General features: G+C 41.9%; 1 protein-coding gene across 4 annotated transcripts in view; it reads left to right on the top strand.

Annotated features, from left to right (window-relative positions):
- Positions 1 to 27034, top strand: part of morf4l1 (mortality factor 4 like 1) — a 47552-nt gene extending 20518 nt beyond the window's left edge. Inside the window, exons 4-13 of one of the 4 annotated variants that reach the window (XM_078530103.1) lie at positions 1530 to 1616; positions 8441 to 8521; positions 9076 to 9101; positions 11019 to 11107; positions 13795 to 13896; positions 21711 to 21802; positions 22678 to 22850; positions 23294 to 23378; positions 24133 to 24222; positions 26766 to 27034. In XM_078530103.1, coding sequence (XP_078386229.1) covers positions 1530 to 1616; positions 8441 to 8521; positions 9076 to 9101; positions 11019 to 11107; positions 13795 to 13896; positions 21711 to 21802; positions 22678 to 22850; positions 23294 to 23378; positions 24133 to 24217 — 820 coding nt within the window. In that variant the 3' untranslated portion in view covers positions 24218 to 24222; positions 26766 to 27034. Of the gene's footprint in view, positions 1 to 1529; positions 1617 to 8440; positions 8522 to 9075; positions 9102 to 11018; positions 11108 to 13794; positions 13897 to 21710; positions 21803 to 22677; positions 22851 to 23293; positions 23379 to 24132; positions 25868 to 26765 lie in introns of those variants that run through there. The other 3 variants (XM_078530104.1, XM_078530106.1, XM_078530105.1) reach the window with 3 other exon arrangements.
- Positions 27035 to 27840: the final 806 nt, after the last annotated feature.

Raw genomic sequence — 27840 nt, 5'->3', positions numbered from 1 at the left:
CCTATAGGTATTGCCAAATGGCATGATAATGAATAGAAAAGGCTTGAGTGGGGTGCTGAGGCACACTTAAAGCGAGGGACACGGGATGAATAATGATTGGAGAGGATTGGGTAGCTCAGATGAATGCTTGGAGTGAGCCATTAATGTGTTGTGGAAAGCTTGATAATGAATATACTGATTAGGCATGAGCCTAAGCCAATGGTAGGGGTAGTTAGAATTGACAAATGTCATTGGATGGGAAGGAAGATTCACTGACCATAGTGAAATGAGATGGGGAATTTGAGGTTGAGGGTTTGACGGTGGATGAGATAGCAGAGAAAAGTGAGAAGGGGCTGGAAGAACTCAGGTGTGTAGCAGAAATGAGTGTCCAGTGATTCTATCTGAATGCTCCTCAAAAGTTGGAATATTCCTGATTGCTGGAATCTACCTCCTTCAGCTTCAGAAAGTTAGTAAGTGCGGGGCCCTGGGCTACACTGACTTGATGTTTGAGCATCACCTGGCTTGTTATTGGGCTGTTGAATGCATTGAGGAGAAGAACTGCTGGAATAAACAGCATGTAGACTGGAATATTCTCAGTGGCTGTCGGGGTGTAATCCCCCCCCCCCCAAAAAAAAAGTGAGGGTTCCTGCGTAAACCACGGCTGCCTTGTTGCTGAACTTGTCTAACATTTTCTTAAAACAAGTAGCACTTTATTATTGTAAGTGTATTTGTTAACCTTTGAATGCACCGCATCAGTCATTACTTTGGTATCTTGAGTTTGTTACCATCTCTTAAAATTGGTTATCTGGTTCTTTTGATGTAATAGTACTACAGAAACCACAAGGATGAGCTTGGATGTGAATGTGTACTTAAAATTCTACTTGTGCCATTCTTGGATGAGACTGTGATTGCCAGTGTCAAAGTGCCTTCCTACTTGGGCACAATTTAACTTTTATTGGGTGGTTGACTGGCCCCTGTCACAGGGTGGAACTGTGGAGTCATTGTCAGAAATGGGAGTGCCTCAATCGTGTGCTTTTACACTGGGAAAGGTCACCCACATGTCTGCTGTAGGTTGCTCAGCGGCTACTCTCGTTTTACAAGTACCAAGCGCATTATTGAGTGAAATGCACTTATTCAGCTAAAGTAGGATGGTGTTGAACCTTGTGTGACTCTTTGAGGCCACAAGATATACGTTGTTATAATTTGTTCAGCTCAATTGGAGGGCAGACTAACTTAATTTAATAATTGTGACCCACAATGCTCTGCTATACAGTAGCAGAAACTGCTTTATTTCTCCTATTGTGGGTTTTAAGTCAGTCTGTTTCCAGTTAACCGCCAATAGATTCTATCTCTCTTGCTCCCTCAATTGCTTAAACTGTTTTTTCAGCTAGTATCTTTATGTTTCCCCCCTGCTTTTTTAACTAAAAGACTAGACCGAGCTTCAGACATGTGTAATTTTAATCTCACTGTTTTTGAACTGTGAACTGTGAACATTCCTGATGCGTTGTTGATTTTCGTCTTGTCTTATTTTTTTCTCTCTTGGATTTTAGTTGGGATGAATGGGTTCCGGAGAGCCGCGTGCTGAAGTATGTGGACACAAACCTGCAAAAGCAGAAGGAACTACAAAAGGCTAATCAGTGAGTATAAGCGAGCAGGACTGGTGAATGGAACTGTTGGTCATATGCTTTGAGACTGTCCTCTGGAATACAAGTCAGTGCCTTAAGGAGCTGAAATCCCGAGGTGAGGTGAGAGTGACTGCCCTTGACATCAAGGCAGCGTTTGCCCGAGTGTGGCATCAAGGAGTCCTAGCAAAACTGAAGTCGATAGGAATTGGAGAAAATGCTCCACTGATTCATACCTAGCACAAAGGAAGATGGCTGGTTGCTGGAGGTCAATCATCTCCATTCCAGGGCATCACTGCAGGAGTTCCTCAGGGTAGTGTCCTGGGCCCAACAATCTTCAGCTGCTTCATCAATGACCTTCCTTCCATTATAAGGTCAGAAGTGGGGATGTTCGCTGTTGATTGCACAATGTGCAGCACCATTCGCGACGACTCAGATACTGAAGCAGTCCATGTCTAAATGCAGCAAGACCTGGACAATATCCAAGCTTGGGCTGACAATTGGCAAATAACATTCGCACCACACAAGTGCCGGGCAATGACCATCTCCAACAAGAGAATTTAACCAGCGCCCCTTGACGATCAATTGCATTACCATCACTGAATCCCCCACTATCGACATCCTGGGGGTTACCAGAAACGGAACTGGACTAGCCATATCAATACTGTGGCTACAAGAGCAGATCAGAGGCCAGAAATTCTGCGATGAGTAACTTGCCTCCTGACTCCCCAAAGCCTGTCCACCATCTACAATGCACAGGTCGGGAGTGTGATGCAATACTCTCCACTTGCCTGGATGAGTGCAGCTCCAACAACACTCGAAGCCTGACACTGTCCAGGACAAAGCAGCCTGCTTGATTGGCACCCCATCCACAAACACTCACTCCCCCCAGCTTTGACGCACAATAGCAGCAGTGTGTAACATCTACTAGATGCACTGCAGGAACTCACCAAGGCTCCTTCGACAGCACCTTCCAAACCCATGACCACTACCAGCTAGAAGGACAAGGGCAGCAGATAGACGGGAGCACCACCACCTGGAAGTTCCCCTCCAGGCCACTCACCAATCTGACTTGGAAATATATCGCCGTTCCTTCACTGTCACTGGGTCACAATCCTGGAACTCCCTCCCTAACAGCACTGTGGATGTACCTACACCACATGGACTTCAGCGGGTTGAAGAAAGCAGCTCACCACCACCATCTTGAGGGCAATTAGGAATGGGCGATATATGCTGACCCCATGAATGAATTTTTAAAAATTTGGGAGAGGGAACTTGTGTAATACTTGTGCAAGCCTATGTCACTTGTAACAAAAACAGTATTGGCTTTGTTTCCATCAAGGTATCTGCTTGTTACAAATTTCGTGCTGCTGTCTGTGTCTAAACCATGCAAAGCTTGTAGTTCAAGATGTAATATTTCACACTGCAGCATTAGCAATCTGCCCACACCAGTTAAAGCAAGCATTATTTTTCCATTCTTAGTGAACATTGCTGGTTTTATTAAGATGTGTTGTCAAATTATATGGTATTCTGCTGTTGGACATAATGTGTCTATAACCTGCTAGAGTAATCCTGGCTAACTTTCTAATCTTGCATGACAATGAAAAATCTTGCTGTCTCCCCCCAGTGGCTTTAGGAATGCTAGAATTTTTGGATTTGGCATCTGTCTTAAATACTTTATTTGCAAAGGTAACCTGTGGTTTCATCTCAAAAGAGAAATGCATGCTAGAAAATGGAAGTGTCTGAAAATGCCCCAAGGCATTTTCACGCTGTATAGTTGGACACTCCAGCTGCATTACGTGGGATTGATTCTCACAGACTTTGAGGCCAAACTCCGGCACACTAATCCATCACCGCTGCTATTTTAGCAGAAGCTTGCCTTGATGTTGCCATCTGATTTGCCGTTACTGTGGGTTACTCAAAAGGAGTGTTACAGGTTGTGGTGATTGCAACTTGGCAACTTTCTTACTGAGCATTTATTGCAGTTTAACTTTCTGCTCCTACAGCTTGATTTCCAAAAAAATTGATCTGTAAAAAAAAATACTGCAGTAGGATTTGTTTTTGGTGGGCTGCTGCTCCCTGCTGAGAGGTAACACACAGCTTCTTCCTATGTTAGGTAATGTACCAGGCAAAATGATGCTGCCTTGAGAACAATTAGACTAGGGTCAGCTAACCGAGTCCCACTTTTATGTATCTTCCTTGTGGCTTTGGACATGGTTGAAACAAAGGAGCAGGTTGACTGTTTTCTCACCTATAAACAGTGCACTTGGGTATGGATACAAAAGAAAGAATGCACATTTACATGTTGCCTTTTACTGGCAGCCAACATAAAGGGGAATCCCAAAGCCTCCCATAGGCATATAAATAGTAAAAGGGTGGTAAAAGATGAGCTGGGCCGTTTAGGGACCTAAGAGGGAATTTACACATGGGCGAAGGGGCTGTGGCTGAGGTATTTAAATGAATGCTTTGCATCCATCTTTACCAAGGAGGTAGATGCTACCCAGGTCATGGTGACAGATGAAGAAACTCTGTCACTGGAAGGGTTCAAAATTGATCAGGAGGAAGTGTTGAGTAGACTGTCGGTACTTAAAGTTGACAAGGTGCCGGGACTGGGTGAGATGCATCCAAGGATGTTGAAGGAAGTGAGAGTAGAAATTGCAGGGGCAGTGGCCATAATCTTTCAGTCTTCCCTAGACCCGGGCGGTGCCAGAGGACTGGAGAATTGCAAACATTACGCCCTTGTTCAAAAAAGGTTGTAAGGATAAGCCCAGCAATTACAGACCAGTCAGTTTAACTTCAGTGGTGGGCAAGATTCTAGAAACAATTATTTGGGATAGAATTAGTAGTCATGAAAAATATGGGTTGATAAGAGGCAGCATGGATTTCTAAAGGGGAAATTATGTTTAACTTGCTGGAGTGTTTTGAAGAGGTTAAAAAAAAGGTTGATGAGGGTAATGCTGTTGATGTGGTGTACATGGACTCTGAAAAGGCATTTGACACAGTGTCACACAACAGACTTGAGAAAAGCTATTGCTCGTGGAATAAAAGGGACAGTAGCACCGTGGATACAAAATTGGCTGAAAAATAGGAAGCAGAGAGTAATGTTCAATGGATATTTTTCGGGCTGGAGGAAGGTTTGTAGTGGAGTTCCCCAGGGGTCGGTATTGGGACCCTTGCTTTTCCGGATATATATTAATGATCTAGATCCTGGTGTGCAGGGGACAATTTTAAAGTTTGCGGATGATACGAAGCTTGGGAGTGTTGTGAACTGCAAGGAGGGCGGTGTGGAACTTCAAAAGGACATAGACAGGTTGGTGGAGTGGGCACATAGGTGGCAGGTGAAGTTCAATGTGGAGAAGTGTGAGGTGATGCATTTTGGTAGGAAGAACATGGCCAGACAATTTAAAATAAGAGGTGAAATTTTGAAGGGGGTGCAGGAGCAGAAAGAGTTGGGTGTGTATATGTGCATAGATCATTGAAGGTGGCAGGACAGGTGGAGAGAGCAGTTAATAAAGCATATAGTAACCTGGGCTTTATTAATAGAGGCATAGAGTACAAGAGCAGAATTTATATAAGACACTCGTTAGACATTGGCTGGAATATTGTTTTCAGTTCTGGGCACCATATTATAGGAAGGATGTGAACACATTGGAGAGAGTGCAGAATAGGTTTACAAGAATGATTCTAGGGGTGAGAAACTTCAACTATGAGGATAGATTGGAGAGGTTTGGACTGTACTCCTAGGTGAGAAGGCGGCTGAGAGGCGATTTGATAGAGCTGTTCAAAATCATGAGGGGCCTGGACAAAGTAGATAGGGAGAAGCTGTTCCTGCTTTTAAAAGGATCAAGAATGAGAGGGCACAGATTTAAAGTGATTTGCAAAAGAAGCAAGTGTGACGTGAGAAAAAAACTTTTTCACACAACGAGTGGCACAGGCCTGGAATGCACTGCCTGGAAGTATGGTGGAGGAGGTTCAATTGAGGCATTCAAGAGGACATTAGATGATTATTTGAATAGAAACAATGTGCGGGGGTACAGGGAAAAGGCAGGGCAATGGCACTAGGTCATAATGCTCATTTGGAGAGCCAGTGCAGACATGATGGGCTGAATGGCCTCCCTCTGTGCCATTAAGATACTGTGATTTTACAGCCTCTGACCACTGTTGGAGTTTTGGGTTAAATGATAAGCCGAGACTCTGCCCACCGCCCCTTTGGGCGGATGTAACAATCCCACGATCTTATTTCAAAGAAGAGCACAGTTGTTCTCCCCCATGCTTTGGCCTATAGTTGCTCCTCAGCCAACATCACTAAAAATAGAAAACAGATTATCTTGTCATTATCACATTGTTTTTGGGAGCTTGCTGTGTATAAAATTGACTGTCATGGATCCTAAATTACAACAGTGACTACACTTTGAATATGCAACACTTTGGAATGTCCTGAAATTGTGAACGCTACTGTATAATGTAAGTTCTTGATTTTAAAGCCCTTTAGAACCCTGTTTAACTGCTGCCCCGCTAATTGGAAATGTGGCAGCTAGTTTGGACACTGTAAGAACCTACAAATAGCAATGAGATAAATTACCAGTTAATCTTTCTTTTAGTGATGTTGGTTGTTGACCAAAACGTTAAGAGCCTTGGGATCTTCTGCATCCACCTAAGTGGCACCCCAAGCCTCAGTTTAGTGCCTCATCTGAAAGATGTAGCACAGTACTTCCTCAGTATTGCAGTGGGAGTGTCAACCGATACCCACAACCCTCCTGACATGTGTGTTAACGACTGAGCCAAGACTGACTCTAGAGTACAGAAGCAGTAAATTCCAAATATTTTCCTTATTTGAAAATTGACCCAGTTATTTGAAATGATTGGTTTTCATCTTAGGATGCACATCTTTTTCCATTGAATTATTTTTCCATTCTTGGTGAACATTGCTAGCCCTATTAAGATGTGTTGCCATTTATGGTATTCTGCTGTTGGACATAATGTGTCTTGCCTGCTGTAGTAATTCTGGCTAGCTTTCTAATCTTGCGTGACAGTGGAAAAATTTGCTGTCTTCCCACAGTGGCTTTAGGAACTCTAGAACTCTTGGATTTGGCACCTGTCTTTAATTCTTTATTTGCCGGGTTAAGCGTTCAAGTACTGACTGGAATTTTTTTTATTCATTCATGGGATGTGGGCTTCGCTGGCTGGGCCAGCATTTATTGCCCATCCCTAGTTGCCCTTGAGAAGGTGGTGGTGAGCTGCCTTCTTGAACAGCTGCAGTCCATGTGGTGTAGGTACACCCACAGTGCTGTTAGGGAGGGAGTTGCAGGATTTTGACCCGGTGACAGTGAAGGAACGGTGATATATTTGGTGAGTGGTTTGGAGGGGATCTTCCAGCTGGTGGTGTTCCCATGTGTCTGCTGCCCTTGCACTTTTAGATGGTAGTGGCCGTAGGTTTGGAAGGTGCTGTCGAAGGAGCCTTGGTGAATTGTTGCAGTGCATTTTGTAGATGGTACACACTGCTGCCACTGTGCATCGGTGGTGGAGGGAGTGAATGTTTTGTAGATGTGCCAATCAAGCGGGCTGCTTTGACCTAGATGGTGTCAAAGTTCTTGAGTGTTGTGGGAGCTGCTCACATCCCAGTGGCAAGTGGAGAGTATTCCATCAGACTCTTGACCTGTGCCTTGTAGATAGTGGACAGGCTTTGGGGAGTCAGGAGGTGAGTTACACATCGCATGATTCCTAGCTTCTGACCTGCTATTTAAGTCCATATTGCACCTTCTGCAGCAAGTGCTCCAGTTTTCGGGACCATGATCAGATAGTATTTTTTTTTTCATTTTATTGAGACCTCCAAAGTTGTGCTGTGGAATTTCTCCTCTAACAAAAAACAATGCCTGTTTTTCTGTGTAATTATTGACAAGCCAACAAAATCACATTCCCAGGAATTGTGTGTTTCAAAGCTGCATATTCACTATCGAGTTGGTAACTGTGGAAACCGTTTTCCCATTTTAAAAGGATAAGTTTAGGCACTTGTTAAATAAGTGAGCAAATTCCTGCTGTATTCCAGAGTTACTCAGTGACTCTCCCTGGACAAAGTGAATTCCCTCCCAAGTCCATTAGTGCTGCTCTAGGTATATGGATCAAGGTAGTGGTAGAGGTGTATAGCTGCAGGTTTGACTGTGTCATAGATGATGCTCAGAGGCTGGGTCTGATGCACACGCATGCACATTTAATATTCTGTGCTATTACATGTGGAGAGGGAAGGGCAAGCGATCTGTTCAGGTCGAGCAAGCTTTAAGGGCGTAGGCTAATTGAACCAGGGTGCAGTCCCCATTCTAAAGTCGTACATTCTGTTCTTAGTTTTTGTAAATGCATTATACATTTCTATAAAAAGAAAAAGGCTTGCTGTTTGTGGTTTTCACAACTTCAAGACATCCCAGAGCATTTTACAGCTAATTGTATATTTTTATAAAGTGCCATCGCTGTTGTAATGTAGGAAACCATGGCCACCAATTTACACACACTGATGTGGTAATTACCAGATTTGGAGTGATTATGAAGGACAAATATTTGCCAGAACACTGGACAGAATTCCCCTACTCTTCTTTGAATAGAACTGTGTGATCTTTACATCCACTTAATGTTCACATCTGGCAGAGAGAGGATATAATTGCAGTGACAGGTTCACAAAGCTGGTTTCTATTATAAATATGAACACAAGGTTTTATTATAGGAATGGCAAGTGGCTGTATGATTTTTAATACGTTCTAAATGAATGAATATTTTAAATGTTGATACTGTTTGAGAAGTGTTCTTATGTTTATTTTGTTAGCAATTGTTTTATTTTCTCTTATTCTCAGAGAGCAATGGGCAGAGGGCAAGATGAGGGGCGCTGCACCAGCCAAGAAGGCTTCCACCATGCAACAGAAGAATGTTGAAATGTAAGCAACTTGGGATATTTAGCCCCTGAAGTTGGACTTCTTGCCCTTTTCGAACTCCTAATTCACAAAATGCCGACATCAGCAGCAGCAGAATTGTATTCAGTCACAATCTGTAACTTCTTGATCCAGCGTATCCCTCACCACTACCATCAAGCTAGAGGATCAACCCTGGTTCAGTGATGAGTGAAACTGTGTAAAGGAGGTGTTGTGGAGTTGAGTGGTAAAGGGGAATTGGTTGTTGCAACAATAGGATAAATCTTCTATATCCCTTATCCGCCCAATAATAGAGATAACAAGTGGTGAGCCATCTTTACGACATGATTGTATAATTAAAAGAAAAAGTATCTTGTTGCAATGGAAAGCTAAATTATCGATCTTGTTCATGTTCCCTGAATATGATGCCAGGCCTGTCCAGTCCAGCCAGTGCCGGCTCTGAAGTTGGTGTAGTAAAATCTATTTGCTGCTTTACCATTGGAAGATGTTTCCTCGTTGACGAGACAAAAGAATCACATCACATGTAATTAGTATACTTACAAAATGTTTTCTCTCTTCAGAAAAACGAAGAAGAATAAACAGAAAGGTAAGCTCTCTTAGAACTTGGCTTTGATTCAAAACTTTATTATTGAATAAATGAAATCTTCAAACAATTGAAGGACTTTTTTTACTCCTTCATGGGAGGTGGCTGGGTGTCACTGGCAAGGCCAGCATTTGCCCATTTCTAATTGCCCTTGAACCAAGTGGCTTGCCACAGTGAACCACATCGCCATGGGCCTTTAAGTTGCGTGTAGGCCTGACCAGGTAAGGACAGTGGTTTCATGGTCACCGTTACTGAGGCTAGCTTATCGACTCCAGGTTATTAATTGCATTTAAATTCCACCAGCTGAAGTGATGGGATTTGAACCCATGTCACCAGAGCATTAGCCTGGGCCTCTGGATTACTAGCCCAGTGGCATTATCACTTTGCCACCATCTTCCCCCCATGTACATCAATGTCTCACGGAAGTATTTATCTCCTTAGTTGTCTCGGAAGCTCCTTGCCTATGGGTCCTATTAATGTTCCTAGGTCAGCCCACTTGGAGAGTCTCCAGGGCCATTTGACAATGGGCAATAAATGTTGGCCTTGCCAGTGATGCCCACATCCCATGACTGAAGGAACTAAAAAAAAAAATATGCCCTTGAGGTACGCTCAGAGATGAGAAATTTCTGACTTTTGGATCATGGAATTTTGCCTTTTAATTTTTTTCTTTCCACCTCTGTCTGCCTGGGGGATGGACGGTGGGCGTGTGTTGGTGGGCTTGGTGTGGGGAATGGGGGTGGGCATGGGAGGAGAGGAGTTCTGTGGGAGCGGTGTGGGGGGTGTGCGGTCAGGTTAGGGGGCTGGAGTGGTGGGCGGGTGGGCACAGGCGGGAGGAGTGTATTGGAGTTTATTGAAACATTATCGTAGGTTGGTAAAATGTTTCATGAAGTGTGAATAACATCCTGTGGTGTGATTAAGTATCCTCCTACTTATTTAGCATTTTGCCTTTCTCTCTCTGCCTTGAGCTATGTAATAGTAGGGGTGCAGTATAGAGGGATACAGGCCTGTCACTTAGTGATAATGGTAAGAGCAATTTCATCATTATCGCAACAGGCACTTTGCGCTATGAGTGATTTTTAAAAAATATGTCTTGTACATTTATAGTACTGTAGCCCAAGTGAAAGAACTGGTGAACTGTCAAGTAGTTTTTAAAAAGCTTTCAAAAGGGCCCATGGTCTCAGCTCTTTCAGGCTTTGATAGGGTAGGTAGAGAAAAACTATTTCCTGTGGTGAGTAACTGGAGGGCATAGATTCAAAATCATTGGCAAAAGATCTGGAGGGGAGATGAGAATTTTTTTCCCTTGAGTTGTCGGGATCTGGAACACCACTTGGAAAAAGTGGTGGTAATTTTTAAAGGGTGTTGGATGGGTACTCGAGAATGAGGAATTTACGGGTTACAGACAAAAAGCAGGGGTATGGACCTAAGCATCACTGCTCTTTCAAAGAGCCAGTACAAACACGAATGGCCAAATGGCCTCTTCCTGTGGTTTAATATCTGTGATTCTAAATGTTTTGGCCTAGTGCTTGAAGGATTTAGCAATACGTATGGTGACCTGATAAATATTGGACCACCCTGTTTGAAATGGAGCCTTTTGACTGCCCGGATGATACTTGCTCAAATTAATCAACAGTTTGGGGCTGGCTAAATGTTCCTGTTCAAAATGTGCAAACACAGATGGATAACACTCCTGTTGATTAATATAACTTGAGCAGAGTTAATGTGGTATTATGTCGAAACATTATTAAGCAAAGCAAGGAAATCCTAAATATTTGTTCCAATTCTCTCCAGAAGCCTGAAATAATTGCTAGTAGTCTGTGTAATTCAATTATTTTTTTTAAGCCAGTGCTGCAGCAAATGGTTGAGTATTTGTAAGAGCAGTAAATTGCCTTGCTGTGAATAACTTGTCTGACCTCTTATTAGCCCCCACAGCTGGTGATGGAAGTAGCACTAGTGAAACGCCGCAACCACCCAGGAAGAAAAGGGCAAGAGTGGACCCCACAATGGAAAGTGTATGTAGTTTGCTAGAATGTGACACAGTGACTGAATGTGTGTTTAACATCCAGTAGGAGACCCAGAATTTTTAATTGGCATGAACTTGAATCCCAAGTGATAAATGACCTCAAATTCCTGGAATTACTACTAGCATATTGTAAAGATGTACCAGTGTATCTCAGCAATGGTCCAGTGAACATAGTGTGCTCTACGCTGTTTTGATACAGTAATTTACAAGAGCCTTTGCATTTGAAGCCTGGGTACTAACACACATTCTTTCAGTGTTGCATTATAATGGTGGCACCTCCATTAGGAAATTGGTCCCGTTTCCCGCCCTTGGTTGAGTATACAATGCCGCATTTAGCTCCCTGTTGCCCCACATAGAACAGAAGGTTTTGGATTCAATTCTGGGGGGGTCTCGCGAGTTAACTCCTCTCGGCCAAAGCAGTAATTTGAGCACTGGAATGGCAGGTTCGATGCCACAGTTGGGCCTCTGAGCCCCTAAGCTAGGGAGATTAAAAAGGTTGGCCAGGGGGTCCTGATCATTGTCCAAAGATCCCTGCTAGCAAATACACTTGTTCTGACATTAGATAGTGGCTGGTCTCAATTACCCCTTTATTGCTAGCATCTATGTCACAGAACCCCAGAGAAAATCGCAACTTTCAGACATTGGGACAAAAATGGCATTTCCTCATGGATGGAATAAAAATGGGACTTAAGAATTCTGAGTGCGTTTTCCCTTCGGGTATTATACCAAAGCAACACCAACTGACCCTGTTGAGTTGTGACTAATTTGCTACAGCTGCTGACAACAGTTGCTAGCGCATTGGCTTTTGTACCTGCTGGGTTAACTTTTCATTACTTCATTATGGTATAACTGCCCAATTCTACTTGATCTTACCAAAGACCTGTAGTGTGGCTGGATCCATATTGTCCTGCAACAATTAATAGTCCCAAGCGAGGGAAAAAAAAAGCTTAACTAAATAAGCATTGTATCTTGTTTTAATGTGTAATTTGATGTACATGCTCTATTATCGCCAAGTGACTTGCAGACTAGATTTGTGGTAAAAGCCGTATGTTCCCATTTTTCCATTTTAAATACGAAATAACAAACATTAAAAATTACTTTGTTTCGCACCAAAATCCAACTATATTAAATGGATATATCCCAGGTTTCTAACTTTCAGTTAGCCCCTGGCTTCATCCAGCTTTCAGAGGGAGTTCCAGATTTCCACTAAACTTTGTGCGAAGAAGCCCTTCCTGACGCCACCCCTGAATGGCCTAGCTCAAAGGTTGTATTTCTGTTACGACTGGGATGGGAGGAGTGCATGCCCTCTCTAGCCTCATTACTCTGCAGGTCGTACCATTAATTTAAGAAGTTTAATTTACTCGCCAAACTGGCCAATTGTTTGCCTTCACTACTGGTACCCAGAATAAAAGAGACTTTAACCAGGTTCCTTCAATAAACTCAGAATGATGGTTATAAAACAAAACTACTTTTTTAAGTTGCAAGTACTGATTATTACACAATTGTAATCTGGAAGTATAACTATCTATCTCTTTTTTTAAAAAAAAAATTCCCCCAGCGCACACACACACACAGACAAACAAAGGAAATAAAGGATAAAGTTCACAGTTCCCTCGTGTGAAGACTGGTCCTGGTGGCCGTCTGGAACTTCTCACCACCGGACTCGCAGGTCCAAATGCAGACATATTGCACTCCGATGAGGATTCTCAGGTTGATAGCCGCACACAATCTCGGGCCAGGCAGAGAGAGAGAGCAGTTGGGGTGGCCTTCCTTTGTCTACTTATTCCCCAACAAGACTGACTTCAAAACCAGCAGGTTTAAACCCCCTAAGATTTTCTTCTCTGCCATGTGATTTCCAGCAACTTAGCAGCCTTTTCCTGCCTTCAGTTTTTTTTTCCCCCCATCAATTAAAATGATTGCAGTTCAAAACAAACAAACAGATCTTCCAAGTACTGTGCAGGGCAGGTGGTTTCTTGGAAGAAGCCTGCTTGTTGGCAGTTCTGAGGTGAATTTTTGAGCTTATTTTAAAAAAAATAAAATTCCAGGTCAACATCCAAATGTTCAAATAATACTGTGCCCTTCCATATTTTAAACAAAAAATAGTTTTAAAAAATATGACATTCCCAACATTTCCTTGTTCTGGGCTTCCCATAAGAAGAAATAGTTTCTCTCTTTCTATCCTGTCAAATTTTTTAATCATCTTATACACATCATTTGACTCATGCCAACTCTCCTATGCTAGTCTATGTAGCCAGTCCTCATAATTTAATCCTTTTAGTCCGAGTGGCATTCTGGTGAATCTGGGCTGCAACCTCTGCCTCCAAAGGCCAATATATTTTTCTCTTGAGTGGGGATGTACAGAACTGAATGCAGTTCTCCAGATAGGGCCTAACCAGAACTCTGTACAACTGTGTGATAACTTCCACCTCTGAATGATAGTTTGGTGCCTGGCATCTGTTGAACCATTTCTGGTTGAGGCTTTTAGGAGGGCAGAGGTGGGAAGTCTGTTCTTTGTCTCCTGCAATTATGGTATGGAGTATTCGTAATGCTTTGCACACATTGAGCTTGACTGTTGTGACTGCAGATGTGTATTTTGGAACTGTGAAGTGCAGCAAGTTCAATGGGTATGTATTTCTGAGGAGAAGCTATAACTTGGTGAAATCTTGGCTTCTGCAGGAGGAGACATTTATGAACAGAGTAGAAGTAAAGGTTAAAATTCCAGAGGAGTTGAAACCGTGGCTCGTGGATGATTGGGACCTGATCACTCGTCAAAAACAGGTAAGCGCTCCATCCAGTTGTTTCAAGCCATGGTGGGACATCAGGATTCTCTGCCACAAGGAGTCGTTGAGGCTGCTAGCATTAATGCATTTAAGGGGAAGCTAGTTAACCAGATGAGGGAGAAAGGGGCAGAAGAATGTGCTGATGGGGAGAGATAAAGAAGGGCTGGATAGACACTCGTGTGTACTTTAGACACAGACATGGACCTGTTGAACCGAATGACCTGTCTCAATGCTGTGAATACTTTGCAACAGTAGGTTTTTCACTTTCTCTGCTTGTCACTGGTTTAGCTCAGGTTGTGGGGAAGAGACCCCGGCTCCTTGTGTTTACATTTCTGAAATTGACTCTCTTACCGCGTTGGCAGAGCTGTAGGACTGCATTTTCGTCAATCTGCGATTCTACCATCAGGAACAGGAAACCAGTGTGCATGTGTTGCTCTCCCCCCCATTCCTAACTAAGCACCAATGTAAAAACGCTTTGGTCACTTTTTGAGTTTGGTCTGGTGAAACCAGATCATCTTATCAGGCATGGAGCTCACTAAGACTGGTGACCCTTCCTTAATGGGAATTTTCAGCAGGTTAGTTAAGCAACCCTGAAAGCAACCCAAGGGCAGCATAGGCTACAAGGAGATTTGATAGAGGTGTTCAAAATTGGGAGGTTTTGATAGTAAATAAGGACAACTTGTTCCCAGGTGGCAGAAATGGGCAGAGATTTAAAATGATTGATTAAATAAATCAGAAGTGACATGGGAAAACATTGTTTTTGCAGAGAGTTGTTGTGATCTGGAATGCACTGCCTGAAAGGGCAGTGGAAGCAGATTCGATAAGAACTTTCTAAAGGGAATTGGAGAAATACTTGAACAAATTTGTAGGACTATGGATAAAGAGTATGTGATTAGACTAATCGAATTGCTGTACTAAAGGCACAGTGTGCCAGGTGAGTTCTCCTGTGCTGTATTATTCTGGTTCTATGTTAGGGTGGCTGATTGCAACCTAAGCCTTAGATAATTAAAAAAAAAAGACATGGCATTTTTGCTTTATTCAGAAATCAGTCAGTGCAGGATTCCCATGAAGGAACATTCATCTGTCACAACGCAGCAGGTGCTCATGATGTCTGGCAAGCAGATTTCCTTGTGTTTGCAGTGCTGTGACAATGATTGTGGGCTATACTTGAAGGCCAGTTGAATGTTTGCTATGTTTCACGTATGATTTTGTTTATTTTTATCCAACCTGTCACATTTTGTGCACTCTGCATCACATAATTTACTGTCTCTTTTGACCTGTGGAAATTGTTTAGTCAAAATATATATCCAGTGGATATACATGACTTGGCACTAGCTGGAAGATCTTATACATTGCACTACTCTGAATATTGAGAGTCTCAAAAGCACTTCATGCTTCACATGCACTGAATTGTTTTGAAGTGTAGACAAATACAACAGCTCACTTAACAATTGCAAGATCTCACAATCAGCGGTGAGATAAATGACCAGTTAAGTCTTTTTTTTTTAATGGCGTTGGCTGAGGGAGTAATGTTGACCAGGACTCCTGGATAGCTTTCTACGAGTTGGATGTTTATTTGCTTCTCTTTCCCTCCAAGCACAGCACAGCATTTATCTAGAAAAGTGTTTCTAGTTTTAAGGTAACTCAGACGATGTAAAACAGAAGCGTTTTGAGGTATCGAAGGCCAGCAAACAAGGTTTTTAAAAAATCATTCATGGGGTGTGGGTTTCGCTGTCATTTATTGCCCATCCCTGGTTGTCCTGAGGTGGTGTTGGTCAATCATCTTGAACTGCTGCAGCCTGTGTGGTGACTGTGCTCCTGTAGTGCTGATAGGGAGCAGCCATAAAGTTCCCATGTGCCCACTGTCCTTGTTCTCGTAGATGTGCAGGTTGATTGTCCAGATTGGGCAGGGTTGTGTAATCGATGTCATTAACTTGTGGTTACAAATAATAATCCTAATGCTGCAACTCTCGGTGTTTTCTATCTTTTCACTGAGACTTCTGCTTGTGTTTGAGATCCTCAGAAGTCATTGTTCTCTGCTGCAGTTCAGAGACTTTGGGAGTTAGCAGATTGAAACTATTTTGATAACTAAACCTCTCATGGATGTATCATTTCCATGCAGTTGGTATAAAACAAATATTTTGCTGTGAGGGAGGAAGCCTGCAATCACTAAAATGAGATGGTGTTAAAGAAATTGAACTGAACAGTGGCCTTCAGGGGCAACTCATTGATCTTTATCATTGCAGCAAATCCATTCCACTGATCAATTGATGAGCCAGAGAGAAGCTCGGGAAAATGGGAGGGTAAAGTTTTTCTAGAAAAAAAGAACTACTGGCTGTTGTCAACCAGCCTGAACTTTCGTAATGATGAAGTGCTCGCATACTTTCCCTTATCTCCTTTAAAGCCATGAAACATGCACTAAAGTGGATCTTTTTTTAAAAGCCTCCATTTGAAAATAAAAGGGAAAAAAGTATCTCTTCTCTGGATCAGACATGTAGTTTATTAGAAATAAAAAATACCTGGAAAAACTGGTTTTGTTGAGCTGTTTCCCTATAACTGCAATTTCATTGTGTCTGAGGCTGTCCCCTCTTATACATTGAGTTGGAGATGGCACCAATAAATGCATGAGCAAAATTTGCACTCGAGTTCCATGCTTGAGATTTCTTGGCCTGTAGTTGGTCAGAAGCTGGTTAGGGTGTCAGCTGTGGCTCAGTGGATAATGCACTCAGAGTCAGAAGGCTGTGAGTTCAAATCCCCGAATGGTGACTTCAAAACAAAATCTAGGCTGAGGGAGTGCTGCACTGTCTGGTGCTATTCAATGAGACTTCAAACCGAAACCCCATCAAGGGTCTCAAGTAGGCGTAAAAGATCCAATGGCACCATTTTGAAGAGCAGTGGATTCTCCCCAGTTTCCCTGGCCAATAATCCTCAACCAACTTAATTTTTAGCAAAGAAATTAATCTGGTCATTTTCAAAATTCATTGTACACTAGCAAAGCTCATTGGGAGTAGTCGGGCTTATTTTAAGAAAATTGAAATTAACAATAAATATGGCAGGGAAGGCGGTATGTTGCAACTGCAGAATGTGGGAGCTCGTGGGTGTCTGTGTGATCCAGGGCAAATGTGCCTGTAGCTTGAGGAACTTCAGCTTAGATTTAATGAGCTGGAGGCCAAGCTACAGACACTATGACCCATCAGGGAGGAGGAATGTTACCTGGACACTTTGTTCCAGGAAGCGATCACATGCCTTAGGATAATGTCTTTCGATTTGGTCAGTGATGAGAGTGACTGTGAGTGAGGCATGTAAGGGGAGACCAGAAGGTAGAAGTGGAGGAGCCCCAGCCTTTCCGATTGTCCAACAGGTTCAAGGTATGGATGAAGGTGGTGACCATGGTACCACAATACAGGAAGTCATTCAAGCGGGAAGAGTTAACAGGAACGTAGGGGACAGCTTAGCCAGAGGGATAGATACAATTCCCTGCAGCTAAGAACAGGAGTCCAGGTGGCTGTGTTGCCTGCCCAGTGCCAGGGTTCAGGACATCTGCTCTGCTCTCCTCTGGAGAGGAATTTGCAGTGGGAGAGGGAGGGTCAAGTTGTCTTGGTCCACATGGGTACGAACGACCTAGGTAGAACTAGGAAAGAGGTTCTGCTGCGGGAGTATGAGCAGCTAGGGGCCAAAAAAGCAGAACCCTAAAGATAGTATGAAGATGTAGCTGGCTACTGGGAAATTAGGTTAAGGGGTAGGTCAGTAGCGATGCAGTGGTAGACATTTAAGGAGATATTTCTGAATATTCAGAGAAAATACATTCAGGAGAGAGACTCTCAGGGAAGGGCTCATCATCTGTGGCTAACTAAAGAAGTTGAAGATAGTATTAAATTGAAAGGAAAAGCATGTAATTCCACAAAGATGAGTGGCAGGCCAGTAGATTGGACAGAATATAAAGAACAGCAATGAATGACTAAAAGATTAATAAGGAGGGAGAAATTAGAGCACGAGAGAAGGCTAGCTAGGAATATAAAAGCAGCTTCTACAGATATTTAAAAAGGGGAAAAAAGTCAAGTGAGCATTGGCCCTCTAGAGTGCAAATGGGGAATTAATAATGAAAAATAAGGAAATGACAGGTGAATTGAACAGATATTTTGCATCATGTCTTTACTGTAGAGGATATAATGAACATCCCAGAAATAGCTGGAAGCTGTACACACATTGCACCTGTTTCTGCTAAGCAAAATAAGTGGCAGCCATTCGCTGGTTAATTCATCAGGGCAATGTCTTGACCAAGCAGAGTTGGAAACTGGTTTAAATTTCAAACGATGCTTAGCAGTTGATTGTCAGTCACAATCAACTGGTGCATTCTCCATGGCAGCACCTCTACCAATCAGAGTCCACTTGCCAACCAATCGGCACACTCTTCTCATACAGTATAAATATGTTGTCTCATTGGTATTTTTTGCAAATTGTTCTGAGTGCAGGACGAAAAGCTTTGGCAAAAAATGTCTCTTTCAGCAACACTTGAGCTCTGTACTACCAAACGACTCTCCCAGAAATAAGTGCGAATCAGGTGGTGAAAGGGAGGGGTGAACTTTGAAGCAATTGCAATCACCAGGGAAAGGGTACTGAGTAAATTATTAGAACTAAAAGCTGACAAGTCCCCAGGTCATGATGGACTTCATCCTAAGATCTTAAACGCATTACTGCCATGTTAGTACATGCATTAGTTTTAATTTTCCAAAATTCCCTCGATTCCGTAAAGGTCCCATCAGATTGGAAAATAGCAAATGTGACTCCTTTATCCAAGAAAAGAAGGAAACCGAAACCGGGGAACTACTGGCAAGTTACCTTAACTGTATTAGAGAAAATGCTGGAATATATTATTGAGGTTAAAACAGAGCACTTGGAAAATTTCAGTGCAATCAGGCAGAATCATCATGGTTTTGTGGAGGGGAAAATCATGTTTGGCTAATGTATTGGAGTTCTTTGAGCAAGATACAAGCAACCTAGATAAAGGAGAACCTGTGGATGTGCTACACTTAAATTTCCAGGAGGCATTTGATAAAGTGCCACATCAAAGCTTACTATGCACAACAAAAGCTCATGGTGTAGGTGGTAGCCCTTTAGCATGGATAGAAGATTGGTTAGCTAATGGGTAACAGTAGGCATAAATGTGTCTTTTTTTGGGTTGGCAGATGGAGTGCCACAGGGATCAGTGCTGGGGCCTCAACTATTTACAATTTATATCAATGACTTGGATGAGGGGCCTAACGAGCCATCAGCATATTTAGTAACAATACAAAGGTAGGTTGGAAAGTAAGTTGTAAAGAGGGCAGAAGGACCCTGCAAAGGAATGTAGATAAGTTGAGTGGGCAAAAATTTGGCACCTGGAGTGTAATGTGGGAAAATGTGAACTTGTCCACTTCAGGAATAACAGAAATGCAGCATATTATTTAAATAGAGAGAGATTGCAGAAGGGAGGGATCTGGGTGTCCTGGTACATGAATCACAAAGTTCGTGTGCAGGTACAGCAAGTGTGGCAAATGGAATGTTCTTGTTTATTGCAAGGGGAATGCCATGTATAAGTAGAGATGTTTTTGCTGGAGTTGTACAGGGTATTGGTGAGACCACATCTGGAGTACTGTGTACAGTTTTAATCTTATTTAAGAAAGGATATAAATGCGTTAGCATTAGAAGCAGTTCAGAGAAGGTTCACTCGACTGTATCTGGGATGGGTGGGGGGAGGCTGCGGGTGGGTTACCTTATGAGAAAAGGTTAGACAGACTGGGCCTGTAACCATTGGAATTCGGAAGAATGAGAGATGATAGTTTTGAAATATATAAGATCCTGAGAGGACTTGACGTTGGATGCTGAAGGGGTCTTTCCCCTTGTGGGGAGAGACCAGAACTAGGGGACGCAATTTAAAAATAAGGGGTCCCCCATTTAAGACTGAGATGAAGAGAAATGCAAGTTCTTTCTGGACGTCATGCATGTGACTTTAAGCCAACTGCCGTAACATTTAATGTAAAATAAAAACAGAAAATGCTGGAAAAACTCAGCAGGCCTGGCAGCATCTGTGGAGAGAGAAACAGAGTTAACGTTTCGGACCTGGTGAGTTTTTCCAGCATTTTCTGCTTTTATTTCAGATTTCCAGCATCCACAGTATTTTGCTTTTATGCTTTAACATTTAATTTGGCAATGCTGAGGATGGAAAGGTCCATTTGGCCAAGTAGTATCACAAGTACATTGCTGGGAGTGCAGACTGATGGCTGCCATTGTAAGCAGTTCTATAAAGCAAAAATGATTGATGAAAAAGTAAGGCAGCTTGTTGATGTATTCTTCAGAACTTTTGAAAGAGTTACCTTTCAGCTCTGTGCAATTGTCATTTTATTATTTATTGATCTGCTTTGCTACCGACAGAATTGTTTATTGCTGCACAAGCATGTTTCTGTTTTCCCCTTTCTGCACCTTTAGTGAGATTGAATTGCTTAAGACTATTTCACGGGAATGATTTTTTTCCCAAGGCTTTTATTTTGAGATGCTCACATATTGAAGTCTTGAGATTCCTGCAGTGCGTAAATGCTGGCAGTGCATGGGTTGAGTGCATACGAACCAGTACAAAAAAAATTAACTCTTACACTGCCAAGGTGTAGGAATTGGTTGTGAAGTGGGTTTGCTGCTTTCTTTCATCTTGAGACCTGGGTTTGAATTCCTTTCAGACTAATGGGATGGGGGTTTCCTCTGCTGATTGCCCTGGACCCAGTTGAATCTAGAAAGTGATTTTATAAAATGGTCAACATCGTGACAGAGTAGTTCCTGGTTGCCTGCAGGTCACTTGCATGCTGGGTCTCATTTTTTATACAGTAGGATTTTTTTAAAAACTGGGCTAGTTCCTGAAAAACTTTTTCGTTTCTAATTATACATCAGGATAATTTTAAGCTAAGTGGAGACAACTTGATAACAAATTTCACTTGTGGGTGGAATGAATTGCGACTTCGCAAGAATGTAGTAAAATTGTGGTGCCGCTGTAGGGCCGGCCAGTGACAGCTGAGGTGTGAGCTCATCATCAAATGTGTTTTTTTTTTTGGTACCAAGATTGACTGTGAAGCTGATTTATCCAGAAACGCCTGAGCCAAAATTTTCATACTCTGCAGCAAGGGAGAAAGGATTAGAGGGATTTGTTGATGAGGTGAGGTAAAGGGTGGAAGGAGGCTCATGTGGAGCATAATAGCCAACATAGAAACTGGCCATTCAGCCCAATAGTTCTGTGCTGTAAATATTATGTAATCCTATGTTACCATCAGTTTGTTTTGGCAGTAGACAGAATCTGCTTCCATTTGGGTTACGGTCAATGACCTTGTCAGTGTTCTCAACTTGCAGACCAGTTTTAGTGATGAGGTGGAAGCATCTCACGTGTTAGTTGCTAGACCTTGGCATTTCCTTTTCTGTCACACTAAATCACTGCTAATGTAATTGAAGCATTGGTTAAGAGACCCTTGCTGAAAGCTCTTGTATTTAAAAGTGATAAACCTTGACGTTACATTTTGGTAGTTGTTACGGTATTCTTTTTGCATTGCAGAAATTATAACCATGAATTAGATAAATAATAGAGAATCGAACTATGAGCCGCAACATAAATTTGATCATATGGTCCAAATTTTAAACCTTTTAGACAATATAATTGGAAATCTTTGGCACAATTGATAGTTTGCTATTTTTAGTAATTGAGAATGGGTGTTGCATTATAAATTTGTATTGATTTAAGATTTGCGTACTCCTATGACGATATAACCTAATGAGTAATCTTTCCTCTTGCTAAAGCTGTTTCACCTGCCTGCTAAAAAGAATGTAGACACAGTCTTGGAAGAATATGCCAACTACAAAAAGTCACGTGGGAACACAGACAATAACAAGTGAGTAATTTTCTTTCTCTATTGTGGTAACTTGCTTTCAAAATAATGCAGTAACCCAATGCCTGGAGTTTTTGCTGGCTTCTCCTGTTGTGACTTAAGTTGGAACCCTGTGCAGAAACTGATGAAAGCAATTGTCCACTCCGTTTCTCCATGGGGAACCCTTCCTCATGGTTTCACTTGGTAATAAGGATGGCTTTATTGAAGATAGAAAATGACTGCTCGCAGCTGGAGCTACCATGAAATAAATGTACAGTATCTGACCTGGTATGTTTGAAATCAAATTGTTCCAGACTCCATAATCCTGATACTTGGTTTTATTTGAAAAAAAATAAAAATTTAAACCATAATTATAAATATGAGTGATTACAATGTATACTGTACACTTCATCTCAGGTTACCATTGTTGGTATCTGTCTTGCTATGGTGTTATGAACTCCTCACTTGGAAAAAGGAACTGATAAAGTAGTCCTACATTGGCTCATGTGAAATGTTAAAGCATGCCTGAGTGGTGGAGGAGGAGACCGAGAGAAAGGAGCAGGGCACACCAGGACGCTGAGGACAAGTGTACAACTATGATTAAAACCGATCTTCAGGCACTCATGAAGGAAATGCAGCAAAGAAGAAAGAGGGATGAGACTAGGAGGGTCAGTGACCTGAGAACACAGATTTAAGTCAATTGTCAAAAAAATTGAGATGAGATGGGGAGAAATCTTTTTAATGATGCCGTCGAAGGATGTTAAAGGCTGGTACAGAATCACCGAACAGTTTCTGCCTGTATGTGTTCATTCTTATGTGCTGATTCTTCCCAGTAGAAGCTGATTTTAGTTTACTGGGATCTCTGCTGGTTGCTTAGTGCCTTTGTTTTTAAACCTTAGGGAATATGCTGTTAATGAAGTAGTTGCAGGAATAAAGGAATATTTTAATGTGATGTTGGGGACACAACTGCTGTACAAATTTGAGAGGCCACAATATGCAGAGATCTTGGCCGATCATCCAGATGCACCTATGTCACAGATTTATGGAGCACCGCATCTCCTTCGATTGTTTGGTAAGTTCTGTTGATTTTTCTGAATTGGTTTAGTTATTTGCAGTTTTTCCCCTTTCCCTACTGAAGGTGGTGCTTTTGTGCTGAGTGTGGTCGCAACCCACTGCTAACTCAGCCTAAACTGTCTGTCCTCAATTGAGAACAGTCATTGAGTATTAGGTTACTAAACACATTTCAGCCTAATCCTACACTTGTCCAATGAAAGAATTTTCAAGAATGACCTTGCATTTGTACGATACTCTTCACAACTTCAGGATGTTGCAAAGCACTTGATGGCCAGTTGAGCAGTATCTGAAGAGAAGGATATATTGATGAGGTTAGATGAAGGGTGGGCGGAGGCTTTTGTAGAGCATAAACACCAGCATGAACCTGAATGGCCCATTTCTATGCTGCAAATATGATGTAACACCACTGCATTGATCTAATGTTCTGCTTCTCTCTGGCAGTGCGAATAGGAGCAATGTTGGCGTATACACCTCTTGATGAGAAGAGTCTAGCCTTGCTGCTGAATTACTTGCACGATTTCTTAAAGTAAGTAGAATTGTTATATTCTTAATGACTATGAAGATTTGACGTCTTTGGGCTCAATGGCTTCTTCTATGCTGTAAGTTTCTGTGATCAATAATTGCTACGGGGAAGTCAGTGTGGAATTTCACAGTGGAAAACATTTACATATAATTTCTTGGTGTACTGGTGGGAATTCAGGCAAATTTCAAGAAATAAAATCGGCAAATGCCTCATCCATGCCTTCACTACCTCTAGCCTCGACTATTTTAACGTACTTCTGTCTGCCCCCTGGAAATGTGAGGTCATCCAAAACTCTGCTGAATTTGTCTTAACTTGCAGCAAGCCCCCCCCTTCCCCGATCATCTCTGTGCTTGCTGCCCTACATTGACTTCTGGTCAAACAATGCCTTGATTTTAATGTCCTCATCTGAGAAAGAGAAGTTGATTTAGAAGATCGGTAATGATCTTATTGAAACGGCGGAGCTGGCTTGAAAGACCATCTGGCTTCCTCCTATTTCTTATGTTCTCGGAACCTTACTTAAGTCCTTTTGTAACCTGTACGTCTTGGAATATTTTCCTGTTTTTTGCCCCTAATTATACTGCCCTTGGAATTGAGACTCTGATGCTTTGGTGTTTGAACCAAAGCACGATGTCATTGAATTTAGAGAGGGGAAACTAAAGTGTCACGAACATCTTGGTAACTTTCTTGGTGTTCTATTACTGTTTCCAGGTGTTTTTTTCATAATTCGACAATTCCTTCTCTCACCCATCCTCTTTAGGTACTTGGTGAAGAATGCTTCGAGTCTCTTTAGTCCAAGTGATTATGAAGTGGCACCACCCGAATATCATCGCAAAGCAGTGTGACTTTGGTAATTGAAATGCCTTTATCCTTCATTTATTGTGACTTTTTTTGTTTTGTTTTTTTGCTTATGTAACTTTTTGTACGGATGAACCAATCGACAACGCACTCTGTACCAGTGTTACCTGTAGCAATGAAGTTCCAAGTGTCACCTGTAGCCATTTTAGTGAATGTCGGCATTAATGGTTATTCATTCTACTCATGGGTTTTTGTGTGGGAATGTCACAGTAGATTAAACCAAATAATTTGTTTTCTTCCTCCTTGAATCTTCCGATTTTTATTTAAAGAGAAGCTTTTAATGAATATAACTTTATAATCATGATTCTGTGTTGTAGCCATCGAGTTTCTGCCATGACCCAAGTTTGACTGGTAAACTAATTGTTACCTAAACATTAGTTCCTGGATAACCAGAAATGTCATTGTGACATTTTTCAGCTCTTGAATATATAAGCTGGGTTTTAATGTACTTAGTGCTGCATGTGTGGATTTTTGAGTGCTTGATTCTGATCGTGGAAAAGTTATTCCATTTTCCAACATGTTTGATCCCTAAGGAAGAAGAACATTACCGTCAAAGTTAATTTTAAAAGAATGAGGCAATTGAATTCTTCTGGCAGGAAAGAGACTGAAGTTAAACATCCAATATTCTTTTCTCTCCTTTTTCTTCTTTCTCTCCTGAAGGTGCTGACTCATACTGGGAGGTAAAATTCCACAGGTTTGAGCAGCCCTCTGGCATCATTCTGATAGCCATTCTTTATGTGTGAACTTTGAAGTCATTAAACAGTGATTAAGTGGCAACCCTGGCTGACTGAATATTCTGCTACGGCTGCGTGGTTGAAGCCAGTTACCCTTACTTGGAATCTTCCTAGTGTGTGTGGATCAGTACTACACTCAGGTAGTCTGCATAACCCACTAGCCCATTGGGGAAGGGTCATCAATTGTACATAGCTTTTTTTGGCTGAAGTCTTTGGTTAATCAGAGCTTACTTTGCTGAAATGCATTCACCATACCACAGTGACACAGACTGTTGCTTGACCTTCATGCCAACCTGCACAAAGGACTACAGTGAATTACAAGTGTGAAAAGCCTGTGCATGGTGGTGGGAGGGTGGGATGGGATTGCCCAACAGTTGTACTATTCAAGGACCAGCTCTGTTGTTGCACAAATCGTACATGGAAAAACCCGCATGGCCTCCGTCGATGAGAATGAAATCACCAGGAAGGAAGACACAGTAGGTTCAGCTGGAGAAAAATCCTGTCAGCCCTGGTTTGGTTTGACTTTGCGACAGGCAACGGGGTTGTTGGGTTGCTACACATTCCAAAAAAAACTTTTTTGGAGGTCAGCCTTGCAAAAGGTGCAGAGCTATGTAAAATTAAAAGTGTTTTTGTAAAATTGCCTTATCTGTGTATCTGATGATGTTGCACAATATTCAAACTTTTTAACAATGTGTTGTGTTACAAATGAGCCTGTGGGCATCTCCAAGTCCGTGTGTTTATTGAAGGCTATGATGGGCAATGCTGTGACCTTGCACCTGTAAATGGGAGGTCCGGTTTGATGCTCAACTTCATGCGTCAGGACTTGGTGAAAATTGTCCAGTGCATGTATAAAAAGTGCATCCTTTGTTTATATATTCCAGTAAAATCTTTTTATGAGAACGATTTTCGTTTCATGACTGCTCTTTCTGGCTACTTAAGGAGGAAAAGTATCTCAAGTTGTTAAGCATGCATTATAGGAGTAGGTCCCTCTAGCCTGCTCTGCCATTCAATAAGATCATGACTTATCCAACTCAACTCTATTTTCCTGCAGTTTCCCCATATCCCTGGATTCATTTAGTGTCCGAAAATCTATCAGTCTCAGCCTTGAATGTACATTATGACGAACATCCACATCCCTCTGGGTTAGAGAGTTCCAAAGATTCACAATCTTCAGAGAATAAATTTCTCCTCCCCTCAGTCCTAAATGGTAGCCCCTTTATCCTTGGTGCCCCTTAGTTATAGACTGTCCAACCAAGGGGTGCAGCTTCTCAGCAACCACCCTGTTAAGCCTCTAACAATTTCATACATTTCAGGTATTCATTTATCTAATTGCTTTGTATGAATAAACGTAAATCTTTACTGAGCTTTAGTGAGGGCAGCTGTAATAACCTTAAGTTATATATTCTAGTTGGACTCTATGTACATGGTGTGGTAATGGGTACTCTCAAGCTAATGTGTTCCATGTGGATCATAAAATGCAATCAGTTAATCAACGAAACTTGATACTTTTTCAGGGATGGATAAATGGAATAGTCATCCTATATTCAAAGGGCACCTATAAATGCTCATCTAGAGAGAGAGAGAGAGAGAGAGTCTGAAACAAATAGACAGCTGTACAAGCCACCTGACCTGTAATTTGAGATCGAGGTTTCAGAGATGAAAGCTTTTCAGTTTAAGTTTAATACCCATGGTAGGCGATCTACCATAATGAGGATAGACTTAAGCAAATGAAAATGCCATTTGATTCTGGTGGCTGAACCTATGATGTAAATATATCTTTTGTTAATTTGTTCCTTTGCAGCCTTTCTTCATGCAGCATTTTCGGTAAAGAACCACCACTGGATATCAGAAGGTTGTCTATAAAAGAGAGCTTTCATTTCTACAGCACCTTTCACAACATTAAGAGATCCCAAAGTACGTTACAGCGTACCTGCTATTGTGGGAAATGTGGCAGCCGATTTGCAAACAGCAAGCACCCACAGAAAGCATTGTGATAATGACCAGATCACCTGTTTTAGTGATGTTATTGAGAGATAAATAAAACCACTCCATGTCTGGGATTTGATGCTTATGTGGCTCCATCCCAAGGTGCGTTTCTCTTCTGCACCTTGTGCTTGCTTTAAGAGCCCTTATTGACAAAGGTTTGGATGCTAATCACCTCTCTGATTACTCGGCTGGGGAATGGTGCGCGGTGTGAGGCAATCAAAAGGATGGGAAAGAAATGAAAATGGAATTGTCTTCCCTCACCAAATTTGATCACTTGTACTAAAGCTGCTGGCCACCTGCTCCTTGTTAACTAAGTACCAACGTTGCAAGTGAATGCGCAAGTATAGACAACCCTCTTGTTCATGCTGGGCAATGACAGTTAATGTCCTGCACTCCCTTCACCCAGTATTCACATGAGCCCTAGTCAGAGTAGCTGGATAAAATCTGAAGAGGAAACTCCTACCTTCACCTTACTCCCACCCGTTCAGTACAGATCAGGGATCAAATCTTACCCAAAATTTGTGTTTCTTTTTTGAATAAATCACAGCAATACTTCTGAGCTGTTTGTAATGCTGAGCGATACTTGGAGCTGCAGATGTTTACTCATTTCACATACATCTTCTCTAAATGGGGAAAATGTTAAAATAAGTTAATTGGATTTAGCAAGCAATTTGAAAAGGACACAGCACAGCAATGAAAGAGCCTTTCTTCGGAATCAATGTTGCTCACGTGAGCAGGAATACAGATCAGTGCATTTCAATAATGAGTCAGGACCAAGGCTGCATGTTAATGAGGATGATGGGTCCAAGTCTCTCGAACAACAGCAAGAGATTGACAGGTTCAACTTCCGAGTAACTGATTCATCCAAAAGGCCCCAGTTTTTATCCTTA

The sequence above is a fragment of the Cetorhinus maximus genome, chromosome 26 (genome assembly GCF_964194155.1).
Source record: "Cetorhinus maximus chromosome 26, sCetMax3.hap1.1, whole genome shotgun sequence".
NCBI classification, from domain to species: Eukaryota; Metazoa; Chordata; class Chondrichthyes; order Lamniformes; family Cetorhinidae; genus Cetorhinus; species Cetorhinus maximus.
This window is presented reverse-complemented; position numbering and strand designations above follow the sequence as displayed.